The sequence below is a fragment of the Protopterus annectens genome, chromosome 9.part0 (assembly GCF_019279795.1).
Source record: "Protopterus annectens isolate FY-2018-M chromosome 9.part0, PAN1.0, whole genome shotgun sequence".
Lineage (NCBI taxonomy): Eukaryota > Metazoa > Chordata > Ceratodontiformes > Protopteridae > Protopterus > Protopterus annectens.
Genome location: NC_056743.1, coordinates 268,949,202 through 268,961,832, shown reverse-complemented (window position 1 = coordinate 268,961,832; position 12,631 = coordinate 268,949,202). Strand labels below are relative to the sequence as shown.

The window sequence follows — 12,631 nt, the reverse complement described above, 5'->3', positions numbered from 1 at the left end:
CGCAAACTGAAAACTACTCTTATGCATGCTTAACACAGTGAATGGCTTCATATATTTGCTTTTGTGCTTCTTTATGGGTGGCCCAGCAGTGTTTAGTTGCTTCTGAATTTAGAAGGTGCTGGAAGCTAGTCTGTATATTTAAGATAATAAGGAAAACAAGATAGCTGCCAGCATAGACTTCTAAATGAGGAAATGCTGTTGTTCTCATTATTATTATTACTTACATACAGCATCTCCTTCTAGCTTTTACTGTGTGTGTATGTTTATACTAAAAAGGAAAAAAGATTAATGATCTTTTAAAACATCTACCACACATATTTAGCTGAATCAGAAAAAATATATATAACATTTCCTTTAACCATGGGCATCTGTAACAAGTAAAATTATAATTCCTACAAAGCAGTAGTGAATTGTAATCTGGTCTCATTTTTTGGTTCTAGGAAATCCCTATGAATTTTGTTGATCCAAAGGAATATGACATTCCTGGTTTGGTACGGAAGAATCGGTACAAAACAATCCTTCCAAGTAAGTCTGTTTTTTGTTTTGTTTTTTCTTGTGTGTGTGTCTGTGTGTATAATAAAAACTTCCACTGGTCAGTTTCCAAACAGAATTTAGCACTCTTTAAGCTGTATTTTCAGTTTTAATGTAGTAATGTGCATGTTGTTGCGGGTGGTGACATTGTTGTGCCATGAAGTATTCTTTTCTTTTCACTGTTAATTTCTCTCATTATCTGTCATAGAAAGTTATAGCTGAAGTGGGAAAAGTGTGGTTTATGCAACCGACAGCTGGTGGGAATTGTATTTGCAGCTGTTACTGTTGCATGCCATCAATACTAGAAGTAAGCTAAGACAGTGTATAAAATATTAAAGGAATATCACCTGCAATTTCAAAAATCTGCAGACAAATGAGAGAAGAGCCAAATGGTGAATAGTAAAAGGCTTTTGACAGAAGGAAGCGGTGTCCCTAAGACAGGGGAGGAGATGTCATGGGGTGCATTTGGGAAATACAGATTCATTGGGGCTGAAGTACCTGCATTGATTTCTGTACCACCATTTCTGCTTGCTACAATTTTAAAAGCATCATGATAGGCTGTGGACTGGGACAGTGGTCATTTTTTTCCAACAAAATGTTAGAGCTGAGGGGGCACAAGATCAGGGAATGGCACCAGGCTGTAAATGAGCCAGCCATGGCTCTGAGGAGTATTATTATTTTAAAGTATAAAAATGGAAACTTAGAAAGTTACAGACCTGATGAGCATTGATTCCACGTTACTTTTGAATTGGGTTAGGAAGGAACTCTGCTTCACATGGGTTTCCAGAGACAGGTTAGTCACTGGGATACACACCTGTCTCTCCAGCAGGTTCTATTTATATCACAGGCAGGGTTTAAATCGTTAGAATGGGTAATTCTGGTGCTGTTTGTTTTGCTGATATGCAGGAGGTCCATAAGAGTGGGGTCTGATAATGCCCTCTGTGCCAGGCATAGATCTCAAAAGCCTGTAGGAGACAGAATACAGGGACAGGGTCTTGAGGTAGTCGGCATAGGACATTTTATTTACACTCTGTATTCTTTTAGTGAGGAATCTCTGTGGACATTCCAACTGTTGGATATGCCTGGTTAGGTACATACCAAAGGGGCCTATATACTCAGTAATAGGTCTGATGAATGCCATTTTGTGAGACAGCTGCCAGCACATGCATTTGGGTCACAGAGAAAGCAAACAGGGTAATGTCAAATTGTGGCACAAAGGCTTCCCCTCCATTTTATAGTGGTTTAATTTGTATCTGTGGAATTTCAGACCTACACTATTCTATAGTAATAGGTAGATAACACTACCAAAGAGTTATTACTATAGTGAAAAAACTGTTATACTACTTTAGTTTTGCCTCTTTTAAAAATGTCTTAATTTTTCTAATTTAACATTTATATGTTCTATCTGTTGTAGTTAAGGATTTTTTTGTTGATTAAAGAAAATAATTCCTTGTTCATAAGTGCTAGAAATCAGATGTATCTGCTACTACTTTAACCTTGGTTACTTCTTGAAGAATATAATTTTGGCTGGACTGTTGTCGCAGAAGTATCGGTTCTTCTGCTAATGCAGGAGACCAGATTTCAGCTACTGTCCCATTTCCACAGAATCAGCAAGGACTGTTGACCTGCACCTTAGCTGTCTTATGTTTGGGGACTGCACTTTGTTGTATGCTTCCTAGATTATCTCTTATCTCGCTCTTATAGTGTGGATGTGATTAACTGCCATGTGCATGAAGCATGCTAACAACATTGCATGCTCGTAGGATAGGAGGGAAAGCGAGGACATCAATTCAATTATTTAGAGTTCCCCTTTGCTTTGATACTTATCATAAAAGAAAGTGATGCAATTCATTACCAGTAATCTTACCTGTTTCAAGTAATGCTATATAGTAATGAACAAATTCTTTTAGAGAATGCTAAGTAATAAAATACGTTTTAGATACATTTCTGTCTTCATGATTTTTCCTGCAATCCTAATTGTAATGAATAATGCTGTGTCCTCCTTAAAACATGGATAGTCAGGGGATCAGTCTGCCCAGTCTTCTGGAAGAAGTAAAGAGAAACATGGAGGTCATAGGGACATAGCAGTTGGTTAGCACTGTAGACCACCATAAGGCACCCATTAGCTGTAATATGGGATCAGGTTAACAATATTATATAAATATCAGGTATACTCAATGAAACCATTCTTCAGATTTTGATTTTGCTTTTGCTTTGATAACCTACCCTAAAGAAAGGGGTTAAGTTCAGCGTCAACACTCTTACCCACTTGAAAGAAATGATAGTGGTGAGCAAAATTGTTTTTGAAAAATTAATTCACAATATGTTTATTTCAAAGATACATTGCATTCTTCATTTTTTAAATGTTAGTGTAGGTATAATATTAAAATTACAAAATTTTAAGAATGCAAATTCATAGCCATGATAACATGAATATTGCATCTCAACATTTCATTTTTTTATGCCTTTCCTTTCTGAAATCATATCCTTAAAGTATAAGGTGGTTACACCATGCCAAAGAAAAAACTCCCTTTGGTACAGAAATGCAACTGATACATTCATGTGCAGATATAATAGCTCACTCCATATCTAGCATTTGTTGCGTATCTGTGCATTGACCCTTTCAGCAGATATAACAGCTCACTCCATATCTAGCATTTGTTGCGTATCTATGTATTGACCCTTTCATTAAATTCTGAGTGCTGCTCATGATATCATCTTTGCACAATTATTTGACTTCTTTTTTTAATTTCTCCAAGTCTTGTGGGTTTCTAATACTATGACAGGAATGGACCCCCTTCCTAAGTCAAAGTACAATTAAAGTTCATGAAATTATTATTGTTTCAGTCTTTGATGTTATCCAGGAGTTCTCTTTGCAGCACCTGCAATGTGCCCATTACTGACTCCTTGATCAATACATATGGAGTTACATGTATTGGTAGTGTATCTAAGTACGACTGTAAATTCTTTTTTTACAAGACCTGTTGCTCCTACTACTACTGGAACTGTCTGGTTATCTTTCTTCCACATTGTCATCATTTCCGCCTGCAAATCCTGGTATTTTATGGCTTTGTGTCGCTCTTTACATAAGACACTGTTGGCACTGGGTGTAGCAATTTCAGTGATCAATGCTACTTGTCTTTTCATGGACTACTATATCAGTTTTGCTCACATCGATTTTTTTGTACTGTTGGTAATGGGTGATCCCATGTGATATAAACGTCATCTTCTTCTATAATGCTTTGTGGCTCATGTTTCCTATGCTTTTCAGCTACTTCAGTATTATAATGTTTTTACAATCCCCAATGCAACAGTCTTGCCACATTACTATATCACAACCAGCAGCAAGATGTGCAACTGTTTCCTCAGTTGTGTTTTGAAAAACCTACATTTGTACATTTTTCCACACGTGTACATAGTCCACTATCTTGGGCCACCAATGTTAGCCTTTCATCTTTTGGTTTAAATTCACTTCTTCTTAATCATTCCTACATTCGATCCTGATCAACATGAGGTTGTTCCAAGAGTTTTCTGTACTTGCAACTATATTTATGCATTTTCCACATTTCTTGCCTTCTCATCTGATCCTTCATCTTACCGTATATTCTTTTTTGTTTTTTGACACATTCAGTTGCTGTCTGATTTGTATCTATTTATGGTATAATTTCCATTCCCACTTGATACTGATATGTTTCTGCTAAACTAAGCAGAGAAGTCATCTTAGACGTATTCTCCTCCTGTTTTAAAACTTTCACTATATTTGGGTCTTGTGATGCCAGCAGACATGTATGCAGTCCTATGAGTGCAGATCTATGCATGTAATCAATTTTGAGGAGAGCAATTTTAAAAAAGTTTTTTTAAAGTGAATGTTTTAATGAATGCTTTAATTATGAGTGGAATTTGATTGGTTAGGTAATTTAAGTTAATTATAAAAGAGCTGTGAATTTGTTGTGTGTTTTGTTGTCTGAAGAAGTCTGTTGTGGTAGACGAAAATGTGGAAGAAATTGTAGCGTTAAATAAAGTGATTTGCATGCTGCAGGAGTCTTTCCGTTTCACTTTGTTGACGTTATTGGTCTATCTATTGGTGATTTTCCTCTCCTTACTTTTGTGGATTATCGGTCAATTTTGAGGAGACCCATACCTCCTTCAGAATGGGGAATATATAGCCTTGGTGTACACTGGCTTTTATAAATCATTTGATGAAGCATCCTTCTTGTTTTCCTGTCCAACTGATCAAACAACTTTTGGGGCCAATCACTCACTCCAAAACTGAAGGGCAGGAAGAGCAAATTGGTTTACAGGTTGGACTTTGTTCTTAGACGTCAGTGCTCTTTTCAGTCTTAATTTTAGTTTTATAAAATATTCCTTGCTAAGCTTTATTCACACTTGTTCATGTTTTATTGTTGATCCTTCATCATTTCCCAAATATTTATACACTCCCTCTTGCTCATGTTCTTTTATATCACATCCCTGTCCCAGGCTGATGTTTTCTTGGTGCTGCAGCTTTCCTGCTTTAAAGGTTGTTTTTGCACATTTATCAAGACCAAATGACATTCTTATGTCATCTGAAAAAGTTTTGACTACTTAAAGTTATGCTTTCAGTTCATCAGATAACTGTAATAGTTTTAAATTATCTACAAAATGAAGATGAAAGTCTTTACACTTTGTTGTTTTCTGGGAACCAAACTGTAGCCATGACCCAATGTGTTAAGTAGACAACTTAATGAGTTAAGGGCAAGACAAAAGACCAGCGGTGGCAAAGAGTCACCCTGGAATATCCCCCTTTGGATTTTTATCCCTGAAATAATAATTTGTTCTTTATCACGGCTTAATTGTGAAGTGGTTTGCCATTGTTTCATGGTTGCTGTAATGTAATCAATCAGTACAGGGTGTATCTTAAACATTTTTAAGCATTCTTTTATCTATGAATGTGGAATACTGTCAAATGATTATTTGTAGTCTATCCATGCCATACTTAGAGTTTCCCATTTTTACAATTATCCATTATAACTTTATTTAACAACAAATGATCTTTTGTTCCATATGACTTTCTTTTGTTACCCTTTTATTTTTTTGCCATGATTAAGATTTCTTCTAAATGATTATAAACTGTCAGTATCAGTTCCGGTGTACAGTTTATATGTCGTCAGAACGCAAGATATTGGTCTTTAGTTTTTATGATAGCTTGCAGGTTTGCTCTTAAAGAAGAATGTTGTTTTTCCTGTTGTTAACCAGACTGATGTCTGTTAAAGGTGCACCTATAAAGAGCTCTTACTAAATCTTCATGAAAAGATTTTAATACTTTTAGGCAGAAGTTATATACTGCATCTGGGATTGGGGTTTTCCACTTAGAAGCTTTTCTTAGCTTTGTTCCATTTCCTTTAAGATTATGGACTAGTGATGATATCTTATAAATATTATCACCTATATATTATTTATGTGGCAAAATATTATATGCTTAATTAATATGATATTTCAGTTCATATTATCTTAAGCAATCACTTGAGGATGTGGCTTAGTTTAATGAATTTGTGCATGTAGCATCTAGTGCATTGTGATATGAGTCAAGTCTTGAAAGAAGGTGGTTAGTAAAAGTAGTGAGTATAATTCCTGACAAGACAAACTATGTATAATAATCTTGCACAGCACTTTTTTAAAATTTCTGTTAGTCACCAAGAGCATCTTACTGTGATATGGTCTACCTTCACTCCTCTTGTCTCCTTACTGTCAACATGCATAGACTAATTTAATGATTGTCGCAGTAGCATATGTCATTTGGGAATGTGATGTCTAAGATGTCATGGACCCATCAACAGCATCATTAAAGTGCAGAAAGATGAATTTTGTCACTGAACTTACAGCACAGTCAGAAAGTGTAACAAGCTGGTGAAGTTTCCCTTGACAAGGGGCAGTATGCCTGTTACCACACAGTTTCACCTGCTGGGTATACTGTCTTAATACAACATAACAAATATCATGCTCTAATAACCTTTCACAAATCCTTTAGGATATATATGAAGTATTTTTTTGAATACATTCTAACACTGCATTTATCCTACAGTCACCAAAGAAAGTATCACATTTTGCTGTTTTTCTCTATCCAAGAACCAGCTCTTTATTTTTTATAGGAGTGGCCATGGCTGCTTTTAGTTATTACTGTCAGAAGAACTAGATGTCATGATTTTTGGTTAACATTTTGTATTTTTGTTGTTAATTTTCTCCTATTGTGTGTACAACCTAAGACTCCACAGTAAAGTTACTGCTTACCCATACAGTTACCACATCAGAAAGCAGTAGCAATTTGAGACTGTTCATCTGCAAATGCAGTCTCATGATATTGCTGTGAGATGAACAGGTGAAAGTGAAGTCTTTTGACTGGGAGGATTTCCTCCATCATTTCAACCAGTGGGTAGTTTTGCAGTCAGATGGAAATGCAGCCCACGTGGCCTGTGGCCAGCAAAGAGTAGAGCTGTGAAAGAACTTGGTATGACTCAGCTCATGCAAATGCAAAAGAAAACAGTCTCAGAAGTGCTGAACTCCCTGTCCAATTTCACTTTATATCTTATTTTATTGCACTATCTCCAGTTACTGAGACATTCAGGATGAACAGTCTCTTATAGCATGACCCTAGGTTTGGGTGCTGCAATTCCAAGTACTAATAATTACCAAGCACCCATCTGTGATGGTGAATTTATCTACAGATACTGCAGTGTATGTATGGTGAAGCTGAATTTAATAACTTTCAGCAGGTTTGGGTAAATTCACCACAGCAGTGGATAAATTATGGTTCCTTTTTTCTCTTCCTGTACTTTTCTGCTGCAGGCAGTGAGCTTAAAAGGATTGCGATAACTGCACATCAGTATTACAATTTACATGGCTGCACTTAGAAAGTCAGCAGTCTGAAAGCAGCTGCTGCATCTGGCAATGTGGTATTGCTTTATTTGCAACTGTGGCACATTTTCAAGTTTATTATTTTATTTTAATTTTTATGGGCATTAAAATCCTTTTTACTGTGATATGATTTGACAGTTTACTTTTAAAAGCAGTATGAGGTGTTATATAACTTTACCATACCCACCTCTTCCATCAGAGCACTGTATGTACCACCCACACTGTATAGGAATACCCTGGAAAGACATTGGAGGTCTACATCCCTTTGAGACAGTTGCACGTGATTAGAAGTTTATGATGATGATAGGAGTCCCATTTGTCAGTGACCCAATATAATATAAATCCGATTTCCTAAAAAACTATTTTGGTAAATGTTTATATTCAATCTCCCAGAGCAGCATTTCTCAGCCTTCAATATAATCCACAGTTAATGGCATTAATTCTACAGTTCCCTTTTTGTCATCTGCACACTGATACATGCCCAACTTATATATTTACCTAATATATAATAACAAATCTGCAGCCATTTAAAACTGCACATTCAGGTTAATACAAGCATTAAATGAGTACCATTTGAATTCCTATCCTCTCCATCTCTAGAATCCTAGGAAAAGCTTTTCCAAAATGATTGAAGCAACATCTAGCCCTAAAACATTCTGCTCCATTATAAGCATCACAAATGTTGTAAAGGTTTTAACACCTTCACTTTTCTCCAACAATTTGTCAGTAGTACCTATAACAACAAGTAAATTGTTAAGCTAACAGGTTCCTTATTTAAAGGTCTTGCCAAAGCCTTTAATCCCATGTCTCATCCCAGAGTAATACAAACCATAGAGTACTTTGGCTTTAGCAACCATTAACCTACACTGGTTCCAAAGCACCTTAAAAGCTGTTCATTATGACGTGTTAACCAGAATGTAGTGCATCTTCCAAAATCCGAGCTTACAATAGTCCCTTGTGGATCTGTATGAGGCCCAGTCCAGATCTCGCTCTTAATCTACAACATTTGTAGTATCCTAGCTTGCAACAACCATTTCATCTATTCTGATGAAATAGTAATTTGGTCTTCAGTCATTGCTATCATAGAAAAACAATACCTTTATTAAACACCTAAATATTCTAAACACTTTCAACTTCATTTTTCTTGGTACTCACAAAAAGTTAATCACAACCTCAGTCTGACTGGTTCCTTCATCATCAGTCCACCTGCAATCAGCTCCGCCATATCTTCCAAATTACACATTGTCAAAACTGTATACAAGAAGAACAAACTGAAATGATCTGCTTATTCCAGTGACAACTTCCAAAAGCCACCTGAAAATTATGTGACCAGAGTACCCAAATTCTTACCTTCAGTTACCAACTATCAGTCATAGCAAATGTAAGAAAGGTGCAAAAAGCTCTGAAGATTTTAAAACAGATCATGCTGCTTAATGTGATGTTTCTTTAAACTAATATTACTGATTGCTGTTCTCAGAAGCTAACATGCTTCCAGTTATGTGCCAGGTGCATGATCTGCTATCTACAGTATCATTCATAGTACTCGGCCAAAAGTACTGCCCAGCATTAACAGATGTGCCAGTACCCAGATGTTACTACACATACCTCTCTGTCAGCAGAGCAATCTCTCCCTTAGTATTTATTATCCTCTTTTGTACCTAGCAGGTGCTTTCAAAGTTTTCTCTGTTACTATTCATCAGTTATGCTAGTCACTGCCATACCCACCACTAGTACTGGCAACCTAGCCAGCTTCAGAAATCTCAAAGGTCTGCCGCTTCATCAAAGCTAAGTGCACCTAATGGTGCTTTTCCATTAAACCCCTACCACGTCTTCTCGCTGCTGGTATTTGCTCGTGGATGCAGGACTGACAATGTGTACTATTAGAAAAAGTACACGAAGAAGGACTTTGTATGGTTTTGTGAATGTCAAGGGATGTTTAATGAGATTAAACCCTTACCACGTCTTCGCACTGCTGTGTGTTGGCGGTATTTATTCATTGACACAGGACTGACACTGTGTAGAGTTAAATGAAGTACATGAACAACGAGTCGTCATGTCATTGTTATGTTTCTCCTGCATGTGACACTTTTAATGAATGTAAGAAAACAGTTGGAACTTCTATGTGTGACCTATGACTTAAGAAAACTGTTGTTGCTTTTGGGAGAAGTATGTGTAAACGAAACATCCAGCACCTGGTAGGGCTGTCAGTGTGCTTCTCAGGTATTTCTGCTATCACAGCACGATAATGTACACCTGACATCGGTACTGACACCAGTTAGACAGTTTCACACATGCAGTTCTCACACAGAAACTGACATTCCGGCAAAAACAGCCACATGCCGGCAAACTACAGCACCGCAGACTGGTAGGGGTCTAACGGAAAAGTATCCACCTAATATATCCCAAAGCATTCACTGTACTAGAAACGTATCTCTAATCCATTACAACCCCCATATTACCACCCACTCAAACTGCATCTTCAGCTCATCTCAGGCATAGAATTTTTTTCATCAGTCGTATACAAATTTAAGGGGAGCCAACCCCATATAGAAAACAATTCAGCAGCAATATGTATTTATGGGGTGCATTTCACTATCTTGAAATACTGAAATCTTGAATTTCAGTATCTCAAGACTAAAATATCGAAAGCCCAGTTGCACAAGAGGCCACATAACCGAATCCGGAAATGTCGAATCAGCAGTTATGGTGGTGCGTTGTGTTAATGGATAGCTGGAGATTCAGGTAAGTGTTTATATTTTAAGGGTTTTAGGTAGGGATTTTAGTGTATGTTAGTGTGTTGGGAAGTTGTAGGTATAGGTTACAGTATGTAGGTAAGAGTGTAAGTGTGTAAGTGTTGAGAATGGTGGTGAATGGTGGTGGTTGTACATATGTGATGTGTGTTTGTGTGAGGGGAATGTAGTGTGTGTAGTGGTGGGTTTAGTGTCTTTTTCTTTTTAGTGCGACCTCTGAGTTTATATATATATATATATATATATATATATATATATAAATATATATATATATATATATATATATATATACATACATACATACATACATACACACACACACACACACACGTTTCTGGTGTGGGGGGTGCATGGGGGCTTACCCCCCTGCTTATATGTAGGGTAGGTTCATGTATTTGTGTTATGTTTGTGTGTGTTTTGTTTGTTTGTTGTAGTGTGGGGAGGAAGTTGTATGTTTGTGTGTTTGTGGACAGGTGGTGGAGGGTGTATTTAAAAGTCGCAATTCTGAATTTTGCACTTTTGGGGTTTTGGTAATTTGAATTTAGTGAAATTTGAGATTTCAGTATTTCAAGATTATAAAGTGAATCTGTATTTATGCTATACCAAAAGCACATCACATACAGCACATCTTTGTTTCCCATTCCTGTGTAACAGAAAGTTGTACAAATGTTATCATTTAAACCTTTTTCTGCTAACAGACTGACAATCCTAAACATTGTCTTACTTGTACTTTCGTTTCAGTACACCAGTCCTGTATTTTTGTTGTAACTCTGCAGTGGCTGAAAATGGAACCTTGTGGCCCATTGTACCTACATGTAAAACAAAATTGATAAAAATAAATGATTTTCATCCTCTACAGTAACAAGCATCATCAACTGCGGGTCCTTACTGAAGACAATTGAATCATAGATAAACACTTAAAGTACAAGAGACAGAGCCTTAATCATTATAGCTGAGTGCATCTCCAGGCGTTTCTGCAGTTATCTACTACTGTGTCTCTAGGAATCAAATATTGCTTGTTCATATTTGCATTAATAATTCCAAACCATGCCCCATATAAGGTATCTGAATATTTTATCTTTAAGGGCACTTGATGGCAAACACAACTGTACTGATATATGACCTCTGTCAATGAATATTTGTTAGAACTGTAAGGTGATAACTCCATTTTCTTAAAGGCTCAAGCCACACCCACTGGAAGTTAAAGGTACACACTCAAAAGAGCTGTGGGAGGGAATGACTTAAAGTAGGTAGACTTATTTAATCTTATGGCAACAAGAGAATTAAGTACCTTGGTGAAATGTTCTAAATTCTTGATGACACTAGCTTTAGAGCATTGTGAATTTCTTTGTATTTACACTCATTTAGGTAAATGTATTGGAACTGGTCCAATGAAAGTTCACAAAATTAAGTCCATAGGTATTAGGGGTAGTAGCCATGGTGGTGCAGTGGTAGCATTGTCACCTCACAGCAAGAGGTTCTCCCATTCGATTCTCGGCTGGAGCACCTTCTGTGTGGAGTCTGCATGTCCTCCCCACGGTCAAGTGGCATTCAAAAGACATGCGTGAATGAGGTTGGGCATCAAGCTGGCACCTCGGCACAGTAAAATTCTACTGTCAATCATTAACGGACTGGAGTTCCACTGTGGCGACCCCTAACCGGGAAAAGCCGAAAGAAGAACTAAGTAAGGTATTAGGGGTATTCAGAAAGGCTGAAATTCCTGGGCCTTTACAGCATTGCTTATCAACAAATATTGGGTAAGCTATGTTTGGCACACAGGAATTTTAAGGATAAAATATTCAAAATATTGTTGGACATAAGCACGTATATCAGTGATAGAATAAACAGTATAACATCCAAAAGGGACTAGTATATTTCCCAAACTATTCAAAACATTTAACTCAGTCTTCACAGTATTACAGCTTAGTAACAAAATGCATATATAATATTACAGTGGGACATTACAGAATGCAGGAGTACTAAGCAAAATATACATAATAATGTTAATAACATTATCAGTTACCATGACACCATATGGTTATGTATGTAAAAAGTTAAAATTATACAGGATAAGTTAGTATATAAAATATCACATGAATTAGTTTTATAAATTGAAATATTTAAGCTCATGTAGTCCTGCTTTTGATACAATTAAATAAAAGTGTCAACCTAGTCAGAAGATTTATCCATTTTACTGAAAATCCAGTAAAAGACAAGAAGGTAGCAAACCCAGTAGGTATTCCAGAAATAAAATAAACCAGGTGCTCAAAGGGACCAGAACTCGTATCCACAAAGCGTTTGTCTTACAGCTTAAAAAAGTTTAAAAGCAAACTGCTATTGTAAAAAAATCAAACAGGTTTAGCACTTTTTTGTCTTTCAAGTGAATGACATCATCAGAACCATTGCATTTAGAGCAGTTAGGCTTTTGTATCCAAAACCACACCCTTAACTGAAAACAA

At 36.6% G+C, this 12,631-nt stretch overlaps 1 protein-coding gene across 2 annotated transcripts in view; it reads left to right on the top strand.

The window, feature by feature from the left end:
• PTPN5 (protein tyrosine phosphatase non-receptor type 5) overlaps window positions 1-12,631 on the top strand; it is a 772,658-nt gene that overhangs the window by 466,124 nt on the left and 293,903 nt on the right. For both annotated transcript variants that reach the window (XM_044082854.1, XM_044082853.1), the window contains one exon: window positions 441-525. In XM_044082854.1, coding sequence (XP_043938789.1) covers window positions 441-525 — 85 coding nt within the window. The remainder of the gene's footprint in view (window positions 1-440; window positions 526-12,631) is intronic.